The sequence below is a fragment of the Vicia villosa genome, linkage group LG3 (genome assembly GCF_029867415.1).
Source record: "Vicia villosa cultivar HV-30 ecotype Madison, WI linkage group LG3, Vvil1.0, whole genome shotgun sequence".
NCBI lineage: Eukaryota > Viridiplantae > Streptophyta > Magnoliopsida > Fabales > Fabaceae > Vicia > Vicia villosa.
In genome coordinates this window covers 6866437-6891781 of record NC_081182.1, presented here as the reverse complement: position 1 = coordinate 6891781, position 25345 = coordinate 6866437, and the positions used below count along the sequence as shown (strand labels likewise).

The 25345-nt window shown below is 33.3% G+C and overlaps 3 protein-coding genes across 8 annotated transcripts; 1 reads left to right on the top strand and 2 right to left on the bottom strand.

Annotated features, from left to right (window-relative positions):
- Positions 1-682: 682 nt before the first annotated feature.
- LOC131660180 (uncharacterized) lies at positions 683-8264 on the bottom strand. Of its 2 annotated transcripts, none has more exons than XM_058929358.1 (17): positions 7553-8264; positions 6087-6394; positions 5789-5866; positions 5441-5661; positions 4696-4788; positions 4416-4499; positions 3936-4046; positions 3092-3197; positions 2943-3005; positions 2699-2752; positions 2561-2618; positions 2285-2361; positions 1977-2077; positions 1834-1894; positions 1690-1749; positions 1505-1567; positions 683-1158 (listed from the first exon to the last, which is right to left on the bottom strand). In XM_058929358.1, exons 1-17 carry the CDS (start codon positions 7695-7697, stop codon positions 1021-1023), a joined length of 1821 nt encoding a protein of 606 aa, XP_058785341.1. In that variant the 5' UTR covers positions 7698-8264; the 3' UTR covers positions 683-1020. The 2 variants fall into 2 exon arrangements, with proteins under 2 accessions (XP_058785341.1, XP_058785342.1); XM_058929359.1 differs by having other exon boundaries at positions 1977-2047; positions 7553-8263.
- Positions 8265-15243: 6979 nt separating this feature from the next.
- On the top strand, positions 15244-24643 carry LOC131660179 (uncharacterized). Of its 4 annotated transcripts, XR_009300748.1 has the most exons (10): positions 15244-15711; positions 16226-16369; positions 16507-19322; positions 19402-19509; positions 19599-19729; positions 20089-20189; positions 22273-22332; positions 22577-22698; positions 22824-23111; positions 23732-24643. XR_009300748.1 is itself a non-coding variant. In XM_058929355.1 (9 exons), the coding sequence occupies exons 3-8, from the start codon at positions 19139-19141 to the stop codon at positions 22659-22661; spliced, it is 669 nt and encodes a 222-aa protein (XP_058785338.1). In that variant the 5' UTR covers positions 15244-15711; positions 16226-16369; positions 16507-19138; the 3' UTR covers positions 22662-22698; positions 23732-24643. The 4 variants fall into 4 exon arrangements, 3 of the variants coding, with proteins under 3 accessions (XP_058785338.1, XP_058785340.1, XP_058785339.1); XM_058929355.1 differs by lacking the exon at positions 22824-23111; XM_058929357.1 differs by lacking the exons at positions 22824-23111; positions 23732-24643 and having other exon boundaries at positions 15247-15711; positions 16507-16570; positions 16769-19322; positions 22577-22784.
- LOC131660178 (uncharacterized) lies at positions 23177-25098 on the bottom strand. Of its 2 annotated transcripts, XM_058929354.1 has the most exons (3): positions 24714-25098; positions 24098-24352; positions 23177-24016 (listed from the first exon to the last, which is right to left on the bottom strand). In XM_058929354.1, the coding sequence occupies exons 1-3, from the start codon at positions 25096-25098 to the stop codon at positions 23697-23699; spliced, it is 960 nt and encodes a 319-aa protein (XP_058785337.1). In that variant the 3' UTR covers positions 23177-23696. The 2 variants fall into 2 exon arrangements, with proteins under 2 accessions (XP_058785337.1, XP_058785336.1); XM_058929353.1 differs by having other exon boundaries at positions 23184-24352.
- Positions 25099-25345: the final 247 nt, after the last annotated feature.

Below are 25345 nucleotides of genomic sequence, written 5' to 3'. Positions count from 1 at the left end.
AAGTTGATTCTTGATCTTGAAAATATTGATGTGAAGATCGATGATGAAGATCAAGTGTTGTTGTTCTTGTGCGCTTTGCCTAGGTCACATGATCACATCAAAGAAACTATCTTGTATGGAAGGGAGTCTCTGGCCTTCGAAGAAGTTCAATAAGCCTTGTATTTTAAGGACATGAACGAACGATAGGAGCATAAAACTTCGACAGGTTGTGAAGGTTTGACCGTTAAGGGAAAGTTCTTGCGAAAGGATAGTAAGTTCGACAAGAAGAAAGGTAATAGTCAGCAGAAGTCTTACAGTGCCGGAGCATCTAGTATTCAATGCTATCACTGTAAAAAGGAGGGTCGCATAAGAAAAGTGTTCCCTGAACGGCTGAAATATCATGGAGGTAAGGATAATGGCAACGCAGCCATTGTTCAAGATGATTTTGAATCATCTGATGTTATTTTGTTGCTTTATGTGGATGATATTCTCATAGCAAGCAACAATGTCGAAGATGTAATGAGGGTGAAGGTTGAACTCAATAAGGATGTGTAATTTTGATGCGTTTGGAGATCCATCTCAAGAATCCAAAGACTTCTGTGATTTTTCAGTATGGTGTACTAGCACTGGGTGGAAAAAGTAATCCTCTATTAACTATAATGGTCCTTGTAATTAATGAATAATGTAATAATAAATAATGATGTATAAAAAAATAGTGAATATCAATCAATGAAAACTTATTTACACTTGGCAAAGTAACTGGTTATCTGCAAGTATATTAAATGAAGACACTTAATTTTTGTAACTTTTTTTTTTGAATGGCACTCAATTTCTGTAATTGCTACTGCACACTAGGACCCCCCACATTAGGGGTGGACCGAACTATACAATATTTGATGATAAATCTAGCATTTATAAAATATCATATGGCGCATCGAATTACGAAAATGAGCTTGAAAAGGGAGATAGGAGTCCGAAACGAACAACAGATCAGAATACAACTTTCCAAACCCAACCGGATGCAACTCCAAATTTCTGAACTTATATTTCTCGTGACTCAGAACCGAGAATTCCAAATTCATGCTGCATAAAATCTTCACTAGGTCTGTAATACTTATCTGGAGAGTGCAACGCCAGGTTAGATACTTGGCTAGTATAAAGGCAGGCAAATCTCTCAACCTGCATCATGCATATCAGGCAAGTTCATTAAAAGAACTGTCATTTGGCGAGGTCAAATTGATATTATGACTTGGGAGTAAGAAAGAAAAGCATAAGAAACTTTTATTAGTTTCTTTTTGAAAATGCTAAACTAAGATGCATAGGTTTTCCTATATTTGCTAACGTTGTTTGAGGCGCTAACACATTGTATTTTTGGTATGCTATATTCGCATAAACACTAGTTAATCTCCCTAGTAGCCGCCCTAATAATAATTAGAAAGATATAACTATAAATGCATCTTGGTGTTGTATACTGGTTTGAAAATAGGGCATCTACTCCTAAACTACCTAAGGAGTCTCATTTTACCTGATGAGCAAAGCGAGAATTCTGATAACCAGTTTTCATAAGCTGTCCCCATGGTTCGTGAAACTGCAATTTTTTATTAAAATTCAACATCAGTCATACAATGCCCATAGGATATATGGTAATTGTAGAAGACTGGTAAAAAGGGAGCTAAAGAAAATTAAAAAGACTGCAGTTGAACTTTCTACCCCTAGATGTAATTTTCTTTGAGCTTCTTGATGGATTAACCGCATTCTCTCTCTTTCAAGCTGCCAAAAAGAAGGCACTTATCAAATGTATGAAATTGGACTTCATTTCCATGTATCACATGGGAACTGACATAAAGGACAAACCTCCAATTTATTAAGTGCTGAAGATAACTTTTGCTTGGCAACAGCATCTGGGTTCTTGAATCTGAAAAGCCATGAAGCTCTGTATAATAATGCAGGCAGATAATAAGGAAAGACTTGTATGAGAGGTCCAGAGTTATACTAACTTGAGAGACCACTTCAAATGATGTACTTCATCCTCAATGCGATCACGCTCACTCCTCAAGAATTGAAGCTCCTGCATGAGACTATTCAAGTAAAGTTCTTCCTAAATGTGAATTAGCTTGTCAGGTCTTTAATGAGGAGAATAAGAATGTAAAAGCACACCTTATCAACAAAATATCAGAGGCCCACATAAACTCTTTTAATGCGTGAATTAAACCCTTCATTTTTTTCTTCTATTTTTACTTATTATAAAGCCAATCCTTGACATGAAAAATAATTCTAATTAGACGTAATAAAATGAATAAAGCACCTTTCGGGTGTCCCTTGACTCCCAGAGGAGTTTAACTTCCTTCTCCAGCTCTGGGATTACAAGCATTGTTCTCCATCCTGCTCGTTGAGCACATTGTACCACAATCAATTTTAAGTTACTTCCAGCAGAATCCACACATATACTAAATATTGACAGAGTTGATATTTGAGTTTCTACTCATCAAAGATGCCATAAGTTCATCAAATTTACTGGTAGACAGACTTAGAGTGCAAACTACATTGAGTTGAATAGTTTTTAAGGATTAATATGATATACCAAGAACCTTTTTGCTACGTAGTATGTCTCCATAAATGTGATCCCCAACATACAGAACCTACACATAAAGCATTCGGAATTTTACAGGAAGATTCAGTATTTAACAACAATCCTCAAGTAATCTTAATCAACAACTACCTGTGAACTTGATTCAATGGAAAGAAGTTTATGCAGATGAGCGACATTGCCTCCCTACAACAGATGTTCATAATCACTAGGTAAATACAGAGATTTTGTCAAAAATAAAAAGGTAAATGTTGAGATGCGGAGCTATCAAACATTTATGGAAACAGACTGGGTATTACGATAACATTAACTTCAAATAGATTTGTGTAATACTAAACAAAATTTATGTTTATTTTACGTAGGATGATGATTGTACCTGGAAAGCTTGGCAAGCGTGATTCTTTGATTCTGTGAATATCCTTGCAGAGATGTTCCCCACCTTTCAATATTTAAAATAATAATACTACCACAAATATTTACAGAAGACTTAAATGAATGAATGAAATGATGTGCTATTGCGCTAACCTGAGGCATAGGAGAGCCATTATCTGTATTGAGAAGCATTCCAGTCTCAGGCACAACCTCAAATAGGTTGGCACGATTTTCCTCGAGAAAAAATCCTGGCTTTGCACTGTGGGATAGTGGACTTGAACCGGTTAGCAACCAAATCCATAATGATACCATTATCGCATGCTATCAGAAACCCAAAAGTTAACGTTCAAGATAAAAATATACTGCTTGGATACTCTCTTTGGCCCTTATTATAAGACTCTAACTAATTCACGAATATTAAGAAAAGTGGTTAATTTGGTTAAAATTGTTAATAGAAATAAATTTGTCAATAATGTCTACTAATTGTCCAAATTTCCCGGTTAATTCTTAGCCTCGTCATAAATTCACTATCTTACTCTATCCACCAGTCCTCACAAGGGAGAAAAAAGTTTTTCTTTTCCATGCGTAAAATAAATAAGGGTATTTTTGTAAAGAAATCATTAATGCAATGAACAATTGGAAATGTGTCTTATAAAAAAGAACAAAAAAATCTATAAAAACAGATTCTTATATTCAAGTGTGGATAGAGTATAAATTACCATGCTTACTAAATGAGGGTCATGTGAAGTGTCATCAAATGGAGGAAGACATGTATTGTGGTCTAACAAAAAAATACAAATGCAATTCACTTAACAACATAAGGACTAGAGTAAACAGTTGGAAAGCCCGATGATTTTTTTAACACCTAATTTGCGCAACATAGGAATCCAAGGGCCAGAATTTTATAATATAGGGTAAAAAAATTCACATTAGCAAGAATAATGAAGCCAAGGAAAACAAATATAATTGGGTAAATCTGCCAGGAGAAGAGCATGACCTGCCAGTGATAACCACGTCAAAGTATTGAAGCCATTCAAAATTGTTACTGCCATCTACCTGTCTGGATCCACAGAGGAAATTCATGACAGTATTTGTATAGTCCCATAAACTGCAAATGGAATAGGAAAGAATGAAAAATCCCAGTTAAAATGCTCGTAGACAAGGATGCCAACTAGTGTTTTTCGAGATAACCCATTACAATATTTTTCTTAAAACAATCCCCTACAAATTTAAATACTTTTTAATTTGACGCATAGAAACTCATTTTACTCTACTAATTTTGAACATCTAAGTATGAGTCATGTGACAATTCCAGCTAACCACTACAAATCATTTTTTAAGAGAAAAGTGTTAAAATGTCTTTTAAACATACACATTTGATTGTCCTGTCCCGTTAATCATTAATAACACGAAGATATTTTGCCTGCTTACCAAAACTATTTGTATTCATATGCCTACATAGATAATTCATAACTACCTATTTGTCACTAAAAATGTTGCACGTCCAGATTCTCTGAGCATTTCAAGCATCGGCACTATCATGGTGTCTTCATTGATATATCTGATAGATAAAATTTAAACAGAAAGCTGAGCAACTCAGAATAGTTCCTTAAAGAATTCGTAGATGATATATGAAATTTAAGAGCATAATTTTCACCAAGAAAAAATTATGACACTGGGATTCTGACACTCATTGCTTGCATAATAATTATTTCTTCACTTCTCACTTCGATTGGGTAATGATTTTATATTCATACCTTCCAGGATCTTTAGCCACCATTTGCTTCAATGTCCCATCACGGTGGCACAAGTCAACAGCAGCTCGTACATCTTTATACATGCGAGCATAACTGGAATAATAATTTGCAAGGAATAAATATATAAACAACAATCAAAGTCTTTCACACGAGGTGGGGTCGAGGTCAACTACATGGGGTAAATGATGCCACAATAAAGGTTTGTGCATCTCAATTCTCAAGTACTCATATGTATAATGAAGCTAGTTACCACCTGTTTTGTCATTTCTATGCAAATATAAACAATGCCCATTCCTTTTTCTTTTACACCCAACAACAGTTTTTCCAATTTTTTGAAATAAAAAATTAATGGCCTTACATTAACTATAGTACTATCCATTAATTTTACCTGTCTATTATTCATGTGGCAGCAATTTACAAACAGGATTAACATTTAGCTCCAAGCTACGTCAACCTTCTAAAGCACTATTACTATTAGTAAGCAGCTGAAACCAACATTTATGACAGTGTTCTATGTTCATACCCACCCATAAAGAAGCCAAATCTACCGAGAAGGTAATATTTTAATATACACTATTAAATACTAAATTTCTTCAAAAAAATTAGTGAAGAAATCATCCCTTTAAAAGAATGAAAACAATGATTGCCTAACTTAGGCAGCCTAAGTCCTAGAATCATTTAGTTGATATTGAAAATAAAAGCACTCGAAATTCTCAAAATCCATGCAAGCAAGAAAAGGACTTACTCGACACCCTCTCGAATCTTTCCAGGATTACAATCCTTAAAATCAACCAGTTGAGCAAACAAGTAGGCTTCCGCGAGAGAGAAAAGTGTATCAATTAGAGCATAGTCTGGCTCGTCAAATGAATCGCGTATTAAAGTATTACCGTAGGTCCCAACTTTATCTTCTTTTGACAATTCTCTAAATCCATGATAAGCTACTTTCACATATTTGTGGCGATCCATCTAAATACATACAGCCAGCAATTCAACAGTCAAACATAGAAAGTGAAACAAAAAGTTTTCCATGCAATCTGCGGTGTTTTTCCCGTGGTGAATGTGATGGAAAGAAAAACATTTATCCAGCCTTAACCTTCAATATATTTCCTCTTTTTTTGTCAAGAACCAAGCCCCTGACCATGTACTTCCAATTAAAAGACCAATTTAGCAACTGCAGAAGGGATAAAGGTTTTTCAGCCAAAATATAACAGAAAGTAAGATGCTTGCAAAGAATATGCAAATAAATAAAATCCTTTAACATAGTAAATCAAGAGGGATATAGTAAATCTATAACTAAAAAAAGCATATCGCATTACACTAACACCTCCATCATAATTACTGCAAGAAAAAGGAGAAAGTGGTAAAAGTGTTGTAAGACAGATAGAACAGACCTCACTAGGATATCCCAAATCATAAACCAGCTTTTTAATTGTGCCTTGATAAGCAAGAGATTCAAAAGTTTCAGGCTTGTATTGTGCCAGAGTATAATCCATGTCAAATCCCACAGCAACAATGTTCTTCATATTTAGTGACCGGTTACAAAATATTTGTTTGCCTATATCAGTTCTAGATCCATGTTCAGGAGAAGATGACCATACATGTGGCTGTTTTTCACTATTTCTGCCAATTGATTTTGAGTCATGCAGACCAACATCGTGGTTCTCATCCATTGAATATTGAGAATGCACCTTGCTAGCACCTGATAGGTTTATGCAATGGTAATAATTAGGAATCACTTCGGCAAATGTAATGACCATAACATGTTAGAATGAACCCAACAAGCCTGACTATTTTTTCAAAATTGATCTGAGTTCCACTAATTTTGAAATGTACCCCCGAAAATAGTCAGGATAAAAGGACATGAGTCCAAAATCTAAAGCATGCACCTCCTGGTTTTCTAACACTGGCCATACTAAACAAAGAGTAATCAATTAAAAAATTAGTATTCAGACCAAAAAGGCAACACCTAGAACTTTCATTGCAATAAAAAAGTTGCATGTGAATCCCGCAAACAAACATTCATTTAGATAACTGAGACCAGTTCAATCTGGCTGACCAGTAAAGTGGCCATAGATTTGATGATCGACACGGGTTTGACGATGCAAGCAGCCTTAAAACCTTAATAACACTCAGAATCACCACAATACAATCCATTGAAAATATCATTTAAGGAGAAAATGAGTAGGAAAAAAATTATAGAAGAATCTGAAAACCGGGGTGAAAAAGAAAGAGGATAGCTTAATCCCTTTCTTGAAAGAGAATTTTGGTATGGCACCTCAATTGTGAAAGAAATATAGCTCACAATGCACTGGACTATGTACCAACACTAGAAATTCCCCCACTGGACTATGTACCAACACTAGAAATTCCCCCACTGGACTATGTACCAACACTAGAAATTCCCAAAATAGGCTTCAAGAATCACCTAACTATTCAATTTCTTTGTTAAGAAGAATGATCCTCTAAGTTCTTACTATTTTAAAATTTCCCACTAATCCACATCATTAATCACACAGTATGAACCAGTTTGGCTAAACTTCCCCCGGTAGTATGTATAGAGAATGAAATGTTAAAGAATCTTATTCTACAAGTTTTTTAAACTGCTACATGTTGAAATCTAAGTCTCTGGTTTTCACTCACATAGAGACACCTTTTCTCAGAGGTGTACACTCTCTAATAACTCTATTCAAATAATTCAATTCAAAGGAATTCTAAGTTACTCTATAACTACCTCTACAGCAAATGAAAACTACACATAATAAAATGCATAACCGGAATCAAAAAACTTAGAGCACAAGAAATCACGTTTCAGGCAAAATCAGCAGCAGCGACAACAACAGTAAGAAACAAAACGAACCTGGTGATGCAATATTGACGAAGCTACGAGAAGCTTTACCGCAAATTCCAAACGCAAAACAAATCCGAGAAGATAAAAGAGGCGCTACGAGCCGAGGAGAGAAGTAAGAAAGAGAAAATGAGAATAGCCTCTTAGGAATTCGCATCGTGCAGTGATTAATTACTGATTAAATAGCCTTGAACATGGTGATGATGGAAGAGAATCAGATTCTGCACCGCGAAATTAGCGTTTGAAAATCAAAAGCGAAAATGCAACTTCACCACTGGCATAAGCATAATAAGCATTAATAAGTGATTTTGCCGAACTGGTAATGAAACGTGTTGAAAAAAAAAGGATTATTCGTATACTGGAATTGGATTTTGGATAATATAATCCATTCACGTTGGGGAAGGAATTAATTCCCTCTTGTGTAAGTAAGCACTAATTTGTTCCCATATTTTCACCTAATATTCTCAATTATTCTTTAACAAGTGGTGGTAGTAATATAAGGCTCAGAAATTGAGATGCGAGAGGTTGTTGTTGGAAATGGAAAAGTAAAATAAGCCAGAAATTGAGATGAGGAAGATGTGGCACGTGTAGATGTGATGATTGAGCTGGGTTATGCATTTTGTGCTGATTTGGGTGTGGCTGGATAAGTAGTGCCTGCCGGGCCACAAACTTTTGGGTTTCTAAGAGTCGGTATGCTGATCAGAATTGGAATCATATGATCAATGGATGCCGACCCTTTTTTTTCTACTCCTCTCTTTTATTTACTTTTTTAAAATTAGTTTATCATCATAGCTCACTAGCATTTTTCCAATGTGTTAGTTGCTATTGATGTAGCCTAAATTAAAGATGACAAAATGGGTCCGTCCCACCGATAATGTCATTTTCGTCTGTACTTTTTTACTAGACGAAGAAGGTCGTAAACTCACACTCTCAACTATATTTGTCATGTGTTTATCCCATTTTTATGGACTTTGTATGACGAATCTAAACGAGACGGACATGTCTATTTGTCCCTCCTAAATTTAATTTAATTTTTTTTTATGATTTTGTTATCAATTTCCAAAGGGAATATCATGTTGGGAATTTTGCCTACTTTCTCGCCATCTTTGAACCCTATGGTGGATCTTTTTGGTTTCCCTTCAACGGACGTTTCTTCTTTCTTATCTACCGCTATTAACTCGTCGATCTTTCTTTTTACGGTCACATTCGGTTGTGTCTTCAAACTAGGGAATCTTCTAGTGATGGATGCAATGAAGTTTTAGGCCCTTGTGACGGAAGCTATGAATGGTCATTTTTCTCTTCAAGCTTCCTCTTCATCTCTATTATCCTTGTGTTTTCCCGACCTTCTCTAAGACTTTGATTGTCTTCTTTGATGATAATTTATTTTGGCGTAAGATTGTTTCTTACGCGGAGAGCCACTCCACCTTCTAGACTCCCAAGGGAACCTCTTTGTCTTTCAGTATCATATTTCCTTCCTTCGTCATAGGTGTATCAGCCTAATCTCTCTTTTTTTAATTAGCTCTTTGATGTGCGTCTTTCATATGGGCGTGTTCATCCATGTTATGTCCAAGGCTTTTATGGAAGCGAAAATACTTCGTCTTTTCCCTCCTAGAAGATTATTTAACGGGGTAAGGGTACCTTACCCCGACCTCTTTATGTTTACCAAGTGACTTCAAACTTAAGAGGTGGGGTGAATTGTGTTAACTAGATTTTGAAATACTTTTTGCAAAAGGTTAATTTTAAGTTTATTGATTTTAAAGAATCAAATATCAGACAATAGAAAAATAATGAACAAAAAGTAAAAAAGATAGATTTAGAGAGATCGCACAAGAATTTATCTTGGGTCGACCTTAAACCACATGACCTAGTCTAGTTCTCAAAAGTTTCCGTTTAAGAATATTATTATCAACAATTTGAGCTCTTATATTGGATCAGTCAAACAACCTTCCTTTCATCGAGATTTTTATCAGGTTTAGCTTAGAACCTTGAAGTCAAATACAAAAGCATTGGAGTATTAAGCTTTTGCATCACAATATCAACACAATAAAATAATGACACAAATCTTAATATAAATATTTCACTCTCTTGGTATTAAAGCAATGTATAATGAGTAAAATTGATTTAAGAAGACTTGTCAATGATACTAGATAATAATAATTAAGTTCAGAAAGTTCGTGCTTTAGAAGTGAGCACAACATATTTATATAGGAAATGATTTTAGCTAAAAAAGACAATAATTCATGGGTTTGATCCCTCTCTATCGATTAAACTACGACGCTAATTGATTATACTTAGTCAAAATAGGAAACCCTAAGTCAAGTTCGATCCTTAATAGATTAATTAGCGTCCTAAACAATTTTGTCGCTATAAGTAACTATCGATTCTAATAAACCGTGTTCTTGGCGCTTACTTTAGGCTGTATAACAATTTGTTCATTCTATATGTCGTTTATTCCTATCATAATTTAATGAAGCCCTCGATTGATTCACATAAACCTCTTTCTTCAGTTCTTTGTATAAGAAGACACTTTTCACATCCAACTGGTACACATTTTGGTGCAATACCTTAGGGAATAGCAAGCGTTAAACCTAGAATAAAAAACAGGGTTGCAAGCGCAAACCAAGAATAAAACACATGGTTGCAAGTGCAAAACCTATCAGATAAACTTTGGAGTCCACCAGGAATAAAGAAATTTTTTTATTCTATTATAATGAAAGATAATCCTTTTGGTCACGCCAAAGATCTTTAAATATAGAAAACAAAGAAAATCCTTATGGTCATGCCAAAGGTCTTTAAATAGAGAAAATAAAGAATCCACAAAAAAATTAAATAAAATAAATAAAAAAGAAATTGTTGAGATATTAAAATAATATATTTCTTAAATATTAAAATGCTTTCTGACGCACAATTTTTTCTTCGATACGCGCGGCCAGCCTTCCTACATCAGTCTCTTCCACCTCTGAAGAACCCAACCCCTAGTTCTCTTCTTGATAAAAAGCTTTATCTGCTTGATACTCATAAATGTAAACAACGTTAAAGGTATTAAATATATTCATGGCATCTGGGAAAGCTACGACATAAGCATTATCATTGACCTTTTGGGTGACTTTGAAAGAACCATATTTATATGGATGCAGCTTGCTGTAAATACCAACTGGAAATCTCTCCTTACACAAAAACACCATCACTTCTTCTCCCACATTGAAAACTTTAACTTCCATGTGCTTATATCCCATTGGAAGCAAATCATTTGGTATCTCATTTGCGGTGAACTCCTTGAAATCTTCTAGGACCCCTAACAGTTCTCATAGACTTGTTGTTTTCTCCTTTAAAGCACTCATCACCTCTTTAGTTAGTACTGGACATACAAATTTAGTTTATTTAATAGTCTCATCAAGCTTTTCTTCACTCTGTGTCATCAACAATAAACTAGACTTTTTTCTCCTGGATTCTTATCAAAGTGCAAAACAGGATCCATAACAATTTTATGCGTGTCCTATGTAAACATCAACAGTTTATCCCTTCCTCCATAAGCCTACTAAGTAAAACACGACAAACATCTATATTGAGATTTTCATCTTTTACATCATTGAGTGGAAATGTTCCACCTTTTCATACATGTCATGATTGTCACCTTTGCTTACAGGCATATTAGAAGTTAGTAGCTTTGAATTTTCACTTAAAAGACATTGCTCCTCAAATTTCAAAGCAATTACAATTGTAAAAGAATCTTTACTCACTTCAGTACAAGAATCAAATTGAGAAGAAATATCATTATAATTTTCCCTCTTCGAGGATTATAAAATTTGCACGCACCTTTTTTTATAATGATTACCAGGCCTCTTTCTTGAAGTTGGCATATGATTAACAAATTGTTAGTTAAATCCGAAACAAAGTAAACACAATTTGAATGATTCCTTCTACTTCAAACTTTACACTTCCTTTTCCCATTACAAACATTCTTTGAATTATTTCCCAATTTAACAGTACAACCAAACCTTTTATCTAGTTCTACAAACCACCTTTTATTTCATGACATGTGAATTGAGCAACTAGATTCAAGAAACCATATACATGTGTCTTTAATATCTTAAATTTCGGCATGAGCCATTTGGGGTAACTCATCTTCCTCATCAAACTCAACATAGTTTGGTTCCCTTTCTAGACTTAGACATTCAAATCAGTGGTGCCATTATTTTTGAAGTAGATAACATATAATAGCACTTATTTACAAATGGCTTTGCTCCTCTCCGTCCCCTAACATAGTTGTTACTTCCTCTTTGAAAATTTATTTTTACTCTCCCACATCCATAACACGTGTCATGCTTAACTTGCAAAACTTGTTCTTCACTTCGCTTCTGTCTTACTTTTTGCTCATGAATAAGTTGTTAACTTTACAACTCACCCACAACTAAGAGATTATTATTCTTAAACTTTTCAATTGAGCATACAACAAAGTTGAAGTTTTCTATCAGAGATCTAATTATCTTTTCAATGATCTTCACATCATTCATATTCTCTCAGCAATTACTCGTGTCATTTTATGTTTCCATCACTCTTCTAAAATAATATTTCAGCGATTCATCTATCTACATCTCTAAGGTTTCAAATGTCCGTCAAAACCTCTACAGCTGCGCTCATTTCACCCTAGTGTTCCTCTTGACTTTCACGGATTCCCGTAGTTGCTTAGCTATTTCTTTCTGGGTAATAGTGTTTAAGATGGATTTGTCATGGCCTGAAATAGATAGTTATTTACTTCCAAATCTTTAAGTTTTTCTTCATCCAATGTTTTTTTGTTGTACAACACTTACTTGTTCATTATCATTCAGTTCCTTGATTCTGAATTCAATAACACTCCAGTAATCCTATGATTGAAGTAGATTCTCCATGATCAGACTTCAACGATCACAGTCTCCATCAAACTTGGACACACTAGGTGGTGAAATTGCTTGACTCAGCCATCTCACTTTTTCACTCACTCTAGTATTTTTCCTCTCAAACATTCTTATTTAGTCATTATATCAGACCCCATGATGGAGCTTTGATACTAAATAAAACGTAGTAATAATAACTTTCACAATATTAATCAAGTGAAATCACTTCTTGTTCTTACAAATGAAAATATAATGACTTTATATAAGCTTTACAAATTAAATAGAAACCTCATAGAATAATAAGGAATAACAAACTATAATAACTCATAACACTTATTCAACTTTCCTAAATGCTAGCTTATTAAACTTAACTAAATTAACATTTCTATTAATAACAAATACTAAGACTTTGTTTGAGAGTTTGGAGGGGAAGGGAAGGGAGGACTTTAAAAAATAGGAAGAATTAGGTGAAAGGAATAAAAAGATTTTGAGTAGGAGGATTTTGGAGGGTTTGATTTTATTCATAATACCAAAAACTCCATAAAATGAGGGAACTCAAAAATTGTATTGAAGGAGGGTTTTGGAGGGTTTACATAAATTTTCCAAATATCATTTAGGTTGTTATAGTATTTTAAAAATTAACAATTTAGTAATGATAATGACTCTTTTATCATTCTAAACAAAATCATTTTTTCAAAAAATGTCAAATGTTTTTCTATATTTTTTTAAAATTTCGTTTTCGGAAGCCTTCTCCTCCATTCCCCTCCAAACTCACAAACATAGCATAAATCTTATCAAATATACCAAAAGTGTGTGCCTCGTCGTAGCACTTCAAGACTTACTCTTTCTTATTTTATATAGGCTTAATTGCAACTTTGGTCCCCCAATTTTGTCTTTTTCTCGATTTTAGTCCCCTCATTTTTAAAACCACGATTTTGGTCCCCTTTTGAATTTTCTATTGAAAAAGATACAGAAATAGGGACTAATTTTGCAGAAAAAGACAAAATAGGGGGATGAAAATTGCACAGAAAACTTAAAAAGGGACTAAAATAGTGATTTTTAAAATAGAGGGATCAAAATCAAGAAAAAGACAAAATAGGGGGACTAAAGTTGCAATTAAGCCTTTTATATATTATTGATTAAAGAGACTAAAACGCTTAAGTTCAGGATCATGAGAGCTTTCCAATCTTCAATTATTTTCATGTTGATTTTTTTTTATAATTTGATTTGACTTATTTGCTCTCATCATTAAAATCCGGTTAACTTTACTTTTTGATAACTTATTATTTGATGATGCTTATGATTAACCTTTTTCTTGTCATTTATAAAAATTGCATAATGTTTTAACCAGCACAACACAAAAAACCACATTTCTTTTTCTTTTTGACGATGAGAAAACATGTATAGAGATGATAAACTAAAAAGTCAAAAGATAAAAATGATCTAGTAATTAACTTTCACTTAGTAGAGCTGTTAATATGGGTTACCCGGCCCTAAATAAATCGACCCTGTATTTTTTAGGGTTGGGCCAAAAAGGCTTTGTGTAATATGGACTCAAGATTTACTATCCGAGTCCAACCCTAGATGTGCTTCGGGCTACTCGGCCCTAAATGAGTTTTTTATTTTAAAAAATTAAAATTAAAATTTCATAATATTTATTATAAATAAAATTAAAAATTATGTTATTTTAAACATAATTCATTTTTAAGTACTATATTATCTCTTATAAATACTATAATGAATTTCTAAATACAATATATGTCTAAATTGTATAAAATAATACTTGAATATTTATTATAAGAGAAAAACTAATATAATGCGATGAAAAAATGTTGATTATATTAATGTATAATATTTAAAAGAGAAAGATTGAATAAAATAGAGATAAAATTTATTGAAGTGAGAAAAATCAATATGCTATTTTGGAGTAAGATAATATAAATGTTAATATTTTTTTAAAAAAATTATAATTATGCGAGCCTAATGGGCTACCCACGGCTCATATGGTTTAGCCCTAATGGATAGCGGGTTTTTTAAAGCTGGACTAAAAAACCCTAAAAATTATAAACTTTAATTTTAAGACTGAAACTCTATGATTTTTCATATTTGACGGATCGACTCATATCAGCTGGCTCATTTTGACAACTCTACTCATGTAATATATAACTAGTACTTTACCCCGTGCGATGCACGTGTTTAGGCGGGATTTTGGTCTAAAGTTGGCGCCTAAACATGTATTCTGTTTTAATATATTAAAGATATGGGTATAATTTACTCTATGTGAGAGTATACTTCCTTACATAACCGGATCATGTTGGATCGTTTTTCAGTGTGAAACTCTATATCAAATATTTCATTTTAATCTTTATAATATTAATGTTATACAGATTTTTTATTTCAACAAATTTAAAACTTAAATATAAATTAATTTACTAACACTAAATAACGTACATTAACCCGAATCAAATAAATATTTAAATATTTAAAGAAGGTTCAAAATAGTTTGTGATATTCACCCAAGTGTTTGTGTGGTTTTTATTTTGAGAGTTAAAAGAAAAATTTTAATTGTAGAATTGATTTTAAAATATTCTTTTAAAATATAATTATTTATGTCTTTAGAATTGATTTTAATTAAATTAGAATTATATTTGAATTTAAACGTATTTTTATATTAAAATTTAATATTAACTTTTTTTCTTCATATAATTAGGCAATACAAATATTTTATAATCATAGGATAGAATATAATAAAGCTAGATGAGTATTTTGGCAAGTTTGCCACTTGTCAAAATATTAGAGTGTTTGCTATTTTTAAATTTTCTATTAATAGAAAAATTTCTATATTTATCTTTTAAATTTTATTTAATTAATTGATTAATTTCTAATTTATTTAAATTGATCGTTGAAAACAAACAAAAATTATGTCGATTCACTTCCAATTTGGTTTCTCAATGAAAACCCTTCAACTCTAATATCCCTTCTCCAAATTCTTAATCATCAATGCAAATGCGTTTTCATTTTCAACACTTCTATCTCTCTCCCTGTTTTCTGTTTTCTCTCTGTTTCCCCTTAAACCCTAATACAGCCGCCCTTTTATCTACCCAATTTACACCCTCCACCACCCTAATAGAAAAACCAATGACATATTTGTACTCCTCATCTCACGATCTTCTTACTGAATCTGTTAGATTTTTGTTTCGAGCAACTTCGCCACTGATTTTCGTTTCTCCTTATCCTACCATCGCAACTCGAAACGGAAAAAAGAAATGTTTTTCTTGCTCTTCTCATTATTCTCAGGTTTGTTGATAAAAAATAGCTAAACATGGCATTTTCAAGTTTGTTGATGTTTTTTTTTTTGTGGTTTGTTGAACCAAAAATATTTTTTGTTGGATTAACCTTCCATGTTTCTCACCCAAATCGAACCCAATAACAATGGGTTTTGATGAATTTCATTAAAAAATTCATACTTTGTGATTTTTACTTTGTTGCAGTTAATATGTTAAATGAGTGTTCACAGGCCGAAACGATTTTATTTATTCTGCTAAATGAGATTGAAGCTCTGTTAAAACCATCACGCTTCATTACAACATGTTTGTGATGGTTGACTTCGTCATGTTATTTTTCTTTTCTTGTGTTTGTTGTTAAATTTAATTTTGTTTTATTTGTTGAAGTTATCATCTGATCTCATATTGACTTTAAATCATTGAGTGCTTTAAGTTTAACTATACATTGTTATATGTTGAGTTTTTGTTTTTAAGTTTGCTTTGTTACTGGTGTAACTGAAAGGTGTAATTCGTCACAATTTTTATAGGTTTGTAATAGATTATATGCTACGTTTGCTGTTGATAATGAAGCTGAGCTATTGAAAAAAATCACAAGCATAATTTCAAGGGTAATTATGGAAGAACACATGAAGATGATGTTGTATTATTCCGAAGCAAATGGTTTGAATGTGGTAAGTTTAGTTGAAATAGTTCATAGATTGTTTCCTATGTATATAATTAGACATCAAACATTTCATTTCAATATTAATCATTTTTGTCATCTCATGTGGAATCATTAAAAAACTAATGATTTTAATGGTTCTCGCAGATTCGTCGTGTTGTTACACAATTTTGGTATAAATGCTTGAAATGACAAGTGTTGATAAATGAAGGTAGATTTATCTCACTTTCCCACCCATTGTAAATTAAGAGGAAAGGTGTGAACTCTAAGGAAAATCATACACAATACTACAATAGCAATGTTATCTAATCTTTCAGCTGCTTTGTTGGTCCCTAGGTGTGAAATTTGTTTTAATTTCTCATTTTGAAATGTATATTTGTTTTGAAATTTTTATGTTGTGTTTGATAAGGATGGTGTTCTTGAGAAAATCAAAGGAAAAGGTTATATTGACATGTCAACCTATGTTGGTATGCTCAGTTGTTGCTGAAATATTGGTATGCTCAGGTGTTGCTGAAAAGTAACTTTCCACCTTTGTTTGTAAAACTTTTGATTCTGCAACCGAGGTACTAAGCTACCCCTATTTTTCCTACTGATTTACATGTATCTTTAACTTTATATTTGGATGTAAACCCTTCATTAATAGTATCTACATGTTGCACTTTAGATGCACCTCTTTGCATAATGTATTTATAACTTAATACCTTGATGGTCCAAGTCCAACAATAATTGAATAACTTAAGGCTGCCTATTATAGACCTGTAAATGTAATGAGTAACTTTCTGTTTATTCCATCTTATGTTTGGTGGGAAGCTATCTCACTAACGTAGAAGTAATTTTTAGGCTGGTAACTCATCTTGATGAAGAATAATTGATAGCTATCAATAATCTTCACTCTACTGCACCATAAGTTCTCAATTATCCTATTGTGAGTTTTCAATACTAAACATGTGCTGCTATTTTATTGTGAGCATTTGGCAATGAATGCTTCTTCTTCAACTTATTTCAGTTCTTACATCAAAGGTTCTGACATTTTGACTCTCTACTATAGTTTTTTAGTTTGTTATAAATTTTGAAGTGGTTTCATTTGTACTAAATTCAATGATGTTAAAAATATTTTTCTGCTACATTTTATTGTACACTATGTTTGATTTTTCTCCTAAATTCAAACTTTTCATTTTTCAGTGTAACAGGCTTCATATTCCGTCCAATTGTTGTCATAGGAAATTTCAAACGCATTTGATGTTTGTGGCTTTTGCAAGAGCTTGTGTCTTTTGAATTTATGTATGAGATAAGATGATGGCATATTTATCATTACTTGTGTACTGCAGGTTTCTGTAGCTAATAAAGTGATTATACCGGTAATGATGGTTGTTAAATTTATTGATATCAAAGTTAGTTTCCCCGATGATAAAATAATGCACCTTCTCATTCAAAATTATGATTATGTATTAGATTATGAAAATCGGTTCTCGACTTTTAGTATTTGATTTTGGCATATTGGTTGTATACTGATTTTTCTCTTCTTTTTTAATTAGTTTTCAACTTTTGTTCACTTATTTGAATTTTGTACTGATTTTTTTATACATAAATTGAGGCAAGGAATAATTTATTTATCTACTTCAATTGACAAATTTGACTCAATGGGATTGCTCTTTTTTATCACCTTTTCATGGCTTTTAGAAGAATCTACAAGGTTAGAGTGAAAATCTTATTACTTTTTCTTACTCCAAAACTTCTAATATCATGTCAGTATAGTTAAAATAATGAGGCTAGATTTTAATATAGTTTCTGGTGCAAGGGGAAGTTGAAATGCAACTTATAATTGTGACTATATTTATGTGGAAACAACAATGAAATTAAAGTTTATATAATTCTTACTGACGCTATAGAAAAATTTCATTTTATCCACTAAGGCAAAGAAAAGAATTAAAATGAAAAATATAGATTAGGCAAAGAAAAGAATTAAAATGAAAAATATAGAAACAAATCGTGGAATTAAAGTGTGGAATAATGACACATCATTAAGGTAATTTCATTTTAGATTTTATAATTAAATTTTTGTTGTTAATTAACAATAAAATTCAATTATAAAATTAGTTAGTCTGAATTTTGCAAGTGATATATTTAATATTGTTTTCATTTTTAAATGATGTTTGAGATTTAATTTTTGTTTTTTTTTATTGATTTTTATACTCCTTATGTTCATGTATTTTTCAAAGAAGTCTATTGTTCCTATTTGATACATCAATGGTGGAACATCAAGAAAACTCGACGAAATTTCAGAATCCGAAGGTCTCAAGGTTCCATAAAACTAGCTGAATTTGGTTTAAGAAGTTAAGTGAAATTAAGCATGGTGATGTGTTTATGATGAAGAACTCTACAGATCGGTATCAGGAGTTATGAGAAAAATCAAGAAGTTATACTTGACAAGAAGTCTAGAGAACCAACTATGTTTGGTTGATGATGTTTACTCCTTTTAATACATTTAGTGCAGCATTTATAGGGTTCTTAATTATACATGTTAGGATTATATTTGGACAAAAACTTTAGAAAGTTGGATTCATTTTTGTCGGATGTTAAATAAAGAAAGCACGTAAATTAATTTGTAGTGCTTAAATATTTTTATTTTGAGTAGTTAGCATAAAAAAATTTATCCGTGCCTTGCACGGGTATACACAATAGTATAAAACAATTTTAATCAAAGTCAATTTTATCAAATTCATTCAAAATCAAAGTGAAAGATAAGGCATCTGAGTGTAAAGCAAAACAATAACTAACGATGCCGTTACTATCCGCCGCAGTTTCCGCTCTCAACTCTTTCTCACCTACCATTACCGCCCAATCCACCTTCCCTCCAAAACGCAATGTTCCCCTCTCCCCTCAAATTTTCTCCCGCAGAAACATATCATTACTCTCATTCCTCTTCATCTCCGCACCCGCCTCCGCCATTGATATTGGCATCTGTAAGCGCGCACACAACAACAACTCTTCCTCAATTTATCACTTCATGCAATAACCCTAACTTTTGAATCCGTTCTTCAGCAGGACCAAAGGATTGGCTAAGAGAGCAAAAGAAGAAATCATCCAAGTTTTTACTAGCTCCCGTTGATGCTTCCCGCGAAACTCTTCGCTCTGTATATCTTTCTCTCAGTAAGATATTTTTTATTATTTTCTAGTTTTTTCTCTCTATACATGTTGTTTTCTGTCTTGTTAGGGTTTGTTTCAATTCATTTTCGCAGCGGAAACCAGTGCTGCTTTTACCGATGAGGATTTTCAGAAATTTCAGCAGCTATTCAGATCTGCTGCCAGAGATTGTGTCCCGCAGGATAGGAATTCTTTCGTCGCTTTCCAAGCTAACACCGGTGTTGAGGTTCATCCTCGCCATATACTCTCATACATGCATAATTTGAATGTTTTTCGCTATTTAGGGTTCGGATGACATAATTTGATATTTGGAAAGTAGGAAACCGCGTCTATTATAGTGTATTGGTTATCAAATCCTTGCTTGCAAGCTCTAAATACTTATGAGTTAATCATTATATCGATTATTGTTGTCATTATTATTATTGTTGTTATTATTAATGGATTATAAATGGATCTTTGGGGTAATGAGTGGGGAGTGATAAAATGTCATGTTAAACCCGCGGCATTTCTTGTAACATTATTGTTATATGTTAGATTTAGTGGATGCCTTATCACCTGCAATGTCTTTTTTTTTTATATCCACAGGTGTGCACATTTCGGTTGGTTGTAAAGAATGCAGCCTCCTTACTTGGAAAGAAGGATCCTGTAAAGTTAGAAGCTGAAGCTTTGCTAGATAATCTTATAAGGTGTGTCACTTTACAGCATCTATGTGTTGTAGCTTACTGCATTAGTTAGTGTCCATCTGATTCTTTCTTTGGTACTGAAATATTTCATTTTTTTAGTCCCTATGGTTCTGAGTATCTTAACTATTTGAAAATAATGGAAAGCAAATGATTGGATTGGATAGATTCATATGAGGATAATATATGGACCAATGTTGTGAAACCCGTAAATCGGATTAGGATCGGGAGAAGGGTAATAGTTCGTAACTCGGATAATCGTAACACGGATCGTAAGATCCTACCAAAATAGATGACCATAGATCGGAAAAAGATCGTAATACAAAACCGTAGGATCGTAACCTCAAACATAAAGATTAAAATTCAAAACTCAAACAATTTAACATGGAATTCAAACAGAAACAAATCACATAACTTGAAACAAAACAAATCAAATAAGTTCAAACAGAAGCAAATAAAGGCAAATGAAACGGTGAGTTTCATCATTAATGAGTCTTAGCCCTAAAAAAAAACAAAGGAAACGTGGCTTTTAATACAGTTCTAAAAAAAAAAAAACAAAGCAAAGGTGGGTTTCGTGACCCGACCCGGAACCCTAAACAGATCGGAACGCACGCCGTTCCTGCGATTCGCCGATCCTGCGCCGATCCTCTTCTCCGGCGATTCTGATCACGATTTCGCTCGGTCATCTATGGGTAAAGCGCAAACTCGTGCGATTCAGCGAGTTGACTCGCGATTTTGACATCACTGATATGGACTACAAAGGTTCTAGAAGATTGTTTAGGTGTGAAACTAGTTTCATCATACCTTTAAAACGGTTTGCTATATGTAAATGAAGCTTAGGTAATTGTTTTTAAGTTATTAATATTATTCAGGAACTGGTAGAAATATAATATAGTCATTGATGACCATTTACCCATTGGCTTAAGCTTTTACGAGAGTCGGTACTTGACATGCGTCAAAGCCTTTAAGACCAAGTGGCTAAGTGTTCAATACTTGTTTTTTTTTTTTGTCATGAAAGTGCTCAATCCTTTTTTTTGTCATGAAAATGCTCAATCCTTGTTCTTTTAAATAAATTGATTGTATCACATGGTGAGTGACAGTGAGACTTTGTTGTGTAGCTACAAGCTCAAGTGACTCTTGTTTATGAGGGCATGGTAAATATGAAATACTAGTAGTGTTCTATCCATGATATGAGCCTTATGCTAACACCTTAAACTCCTAGGAGAGTATAGTAATGTAAAAAAAAATGTAATAATAACAACAGATAAAAGCAAGAATATATATGTTTGAAATTAAAAAAGTTATTTTAATATCAAGAAATATTTCCAATATTGGGGTCGCCACAATGATAACTATTGAGTCCGGGTTGATTATCTTTCTTTTGTTTATATGTAATCTCTTTTTGAGTGAATTATCCTATTTAAGTTAATGTCCCCTCTCAATATATAACAATAGTGAGTAAATCAATTTCTACTCATGTTAATTGTACTTAAATTGAACCCTTTAAGTTTATTGACAATTCATTGGCTCCTCAAAAGATTAGAGAGTTAAACCTTGGCAGTTGATGGTAAATACCGAAGTTTCTATTCTATATGGTAGATTCAACTTTGTCCGCTACCTTTTTTCTTCTTTGCTTACTTCCCTTTAAATTTCATATCTGCTAACTTCATGTATTATGATAGCTATAGCATTATCTGCACTCACTTTTGCATTTGCTTTCTCTTCCTTTTTAATACCCTTTGATGTTATGTTGTCAGTAGCATGCAATAGCACTCACTTTTTTCTTCTTTGCTTATTTCCCTTTAAATTTCTTATATGCTAACTTACTGTATTGTCATACCTATATCATTATATGCACTCACTTTTGCCTTTTTTTTTCTTCCATTATAATATCCTTTGATGTTATGTTGTCAGCAGTAGCATGCAATAGCACTGCTAGCGTTCTTGCTCACAAATAATCGTTATGCTCTTCCTTCTTCCTACTTTTAGTTCAATTCTGAATGCAAAATAGCCAAAGTGCATGCTGAATGCAAAATTCCATGACATATGATGGTGAATGCCTGTTTCTCACATTTCTTCTTATCTGCAGATCTTTCACATCTATCAGTGGAATGGCAAGTGAAACCAACATTGATCTTGCGTCAGATAGGTAAGTCTTCAATAAAAGTCTCCAGGATAATTGAGGTGTACAATAATTTAAAACAATATTCTTTATGCTATCATTTGTTTAAAAATTGAACCTGTTTTATTCTTTGTGCGTATCCCTTTATTTATCTTCAAACTTTTTGCTGCTTGTTGTTATTTGGGATGATCATGTTTAATTATTTTGGTACCTCTAACTGAGATTATGAAATGAATGACTTGCCTCTGATATCAATCTTTTTTAACCTCAGGAGAAAGATAGCAGAAGCCATATCGGATACAATAACATGTCTCGACAAATTTGAGCAAGGAATCAGGAATTGTCTTGAAATCTGAGACTGTAAATAGTCTGTTCTACTTTTCAAAGTGGAAGGTTAATTTTTAAAATGTCATTAAGTACATGCTTCTGACTTTATCAATTAAGTACATGTTTTATTATGTCAACTTTTCTCTGATTTATTTTCTTTATCTTTTTTTGTCTTTTTAAATATTTACTAGCAATACTGCCGTAACGTGAAATATTGGCGCTTGGCTGTATCTAAAGTCTCAAACTCAACAAATGTACTATCGAGCGTTGTCAGAATACAATTTGGATTAATAAATAGACCTGAATCTCGTTCTTACCCTGAATTGAGCCGCTCGATTTACCGATCTGACAATTGGGTTTATTTGTGTGTGAATACTTATTCACCTGGAGAATCTTCTATTGAGAGCCCAATTTTTTGTCGTCGTCAATGTGCTGACAACTGAGAATATCAAAATATGTTTTTGTGCTGGTTAAAGTCGGTACGTGTCAATAGCTGTCTTCTATGACTTTTAGTATATTTGATTCTCACGAGAGTTTCTAGAGGAAGACATGCTCTTTTTATTCCATTTCCTAGAAATTTCTAGTTAGTTCTATGTTGGGGCTCATCCCCTTCATAAAGCTCATTTTTTAATCCTTTTGAAAAATTTCTCTAATCCATTTTGTTGGGTTCTTACTTATTCGATTAATCGTAGTTTTATGTTGGTCTTTTATGAGAGTAGAAGTGTGCTTAAACCGACTTGATTTAATATAAGCTGTATAATCGAATTGTAAGCGAAAAGAAAATGACAATTAAACTTGATGTTTTTTCTTGTACTATTATTTATCTATGATATTCTTCATCGTGTAATAGAAACGTGAAATCATTTCATCAAGAAGACAAAAATAAGGTTCAAATAATTTAGGTCAATTGCTTGTCTTTAGCTATTTTGCCCCTCTTGTATAAATATAAATAAGCCATTTTACCCCTCTACCATTTTTGCCAATAGTGTAGCAAGTGTACGAGTGGACCAACAATAATTAGCCAATAAAATGTAGTATGTAATCTCCATTTGATATTCTACGTATCAGGACTGAATCACCGACTCCTTATTATGCGCAGAATTTTGATCGGGTGAACCAGAAGCTTCCACTAAGTACAAGCGACAGCAAGGTGCTCCGTCCTCTGGATTGGTTTGTAATGACCTAGGCAAGCTGCGGAGCTTGTTGAAGAGATTTAACGGATCATTCAAGAGGCCAAAATGAGCATCTGGGTCTCCAATTTGTGAAAGTTTTACATGAGTGAACCCAATAGATGGCAAAAGTTGGTCTGGCCAATCACTGTAAAATTGGAAGACTGAATTGGATAGTGTGGTTGACGACTTATTCATGAAGTCTGCTATGATGACTGTGTGAGTTAAGACACAATTGTTAGCTAAAATCCTCAGCAGTTGCATGGCATTGGATTGGGCGAGGTAGTACAAGATACCTTCTAGAATCCAAACTGTGCTCTTTTGTGGCAAGAAACCTGCAATTTGAAGCTTTTCCATCCAATCATTTTCTCTTATGTCTGCTGCTACTCTAGTTAGTGATTTTGCTTTTGACATACTATGTTGTGAGTCAAATATGGATTCCTTAGCTGCTTGCAGAATAGTGCTTTTCACCTCCAAGACTTCTGCAAAATCAACCTCAAAGACATCACTGTCCTTTAAGCAATTCAAACGATATGCTCTCGTGTCCATTCCTGCATCAAATTTTGCAAGAGTATATATTAGCTAACTTGAATGACTATAATCCTTTCTAGTGCAGATCTTCGAGGTTTCATTGGCAGCGATAATGATTAGATGCTGCTGGTCAGAGTGGATGTGGTCCAACTTTGTTCTCTCTAATGATCGCTGCGGACTTAAGTGCTCTTGTTTAAAATGTGCTGTTACATTTTAATCATGTCTGAAAGGTCCTGCTTGTATCCACAAATTGACTAGCAGTAGAATAAATGAAGATAATATGAAAGATACCATGTCTTAAAAGGTTTAAATTGTGTGTGTGTTTTTGTGTTGTTTATTTAAACAAAGATAAGAACATGATTAGCCGAAGTGGTCACAAACCTGCACCTAGGAGAACAACCTGTGCTTCTCTGCCATTAGTGGAGTTGAGAAATTCTTCAAGTCTAGAATCAAACCAAAGCGTTCGAACTGCAAGGATCACTCCAGAAGTTTCATGAGCATTATTGAGATGGTCTTTCATCATCTTTTCATGAAGGTTTCTCAAATAATGCTCCCCTGCCAGTAAAGCAGCAAGTGGATCATGGATCACATGCTTCCACAAAGCCCTTCCAGCAGCCGTTTGACAAGCCGACCTTTGAAGGAAATCCCATTCCTTTTCAATTGTTGCATGGACTTGTCGAACAGTCTCATTACTATGTAACAAGTCTGGAAGCTGTAGCTCTGGCCATGTTTGGTTGTGTTGCAAGCCATTTACTTGATCAGACATGATTGTGTGTTACACAAAATAAGGGATTAAGATAGTTTGTGAAGAGGATAATACACGTAGTTTATATATAGAGAGGAGTTTAAAGATTTGGAGTTGGGATAAGGAAAGAGAACCACACATAACAAACGCTTGAGAGATACTAAAATCGTATCCAACTTATTGGCCTTAATGAAAGGCTAGGCAACAATGAAGTCCACGACTACCACAAAACATCTTCCGGTAATGTCGATGTCTTGCCTGTCCTTTT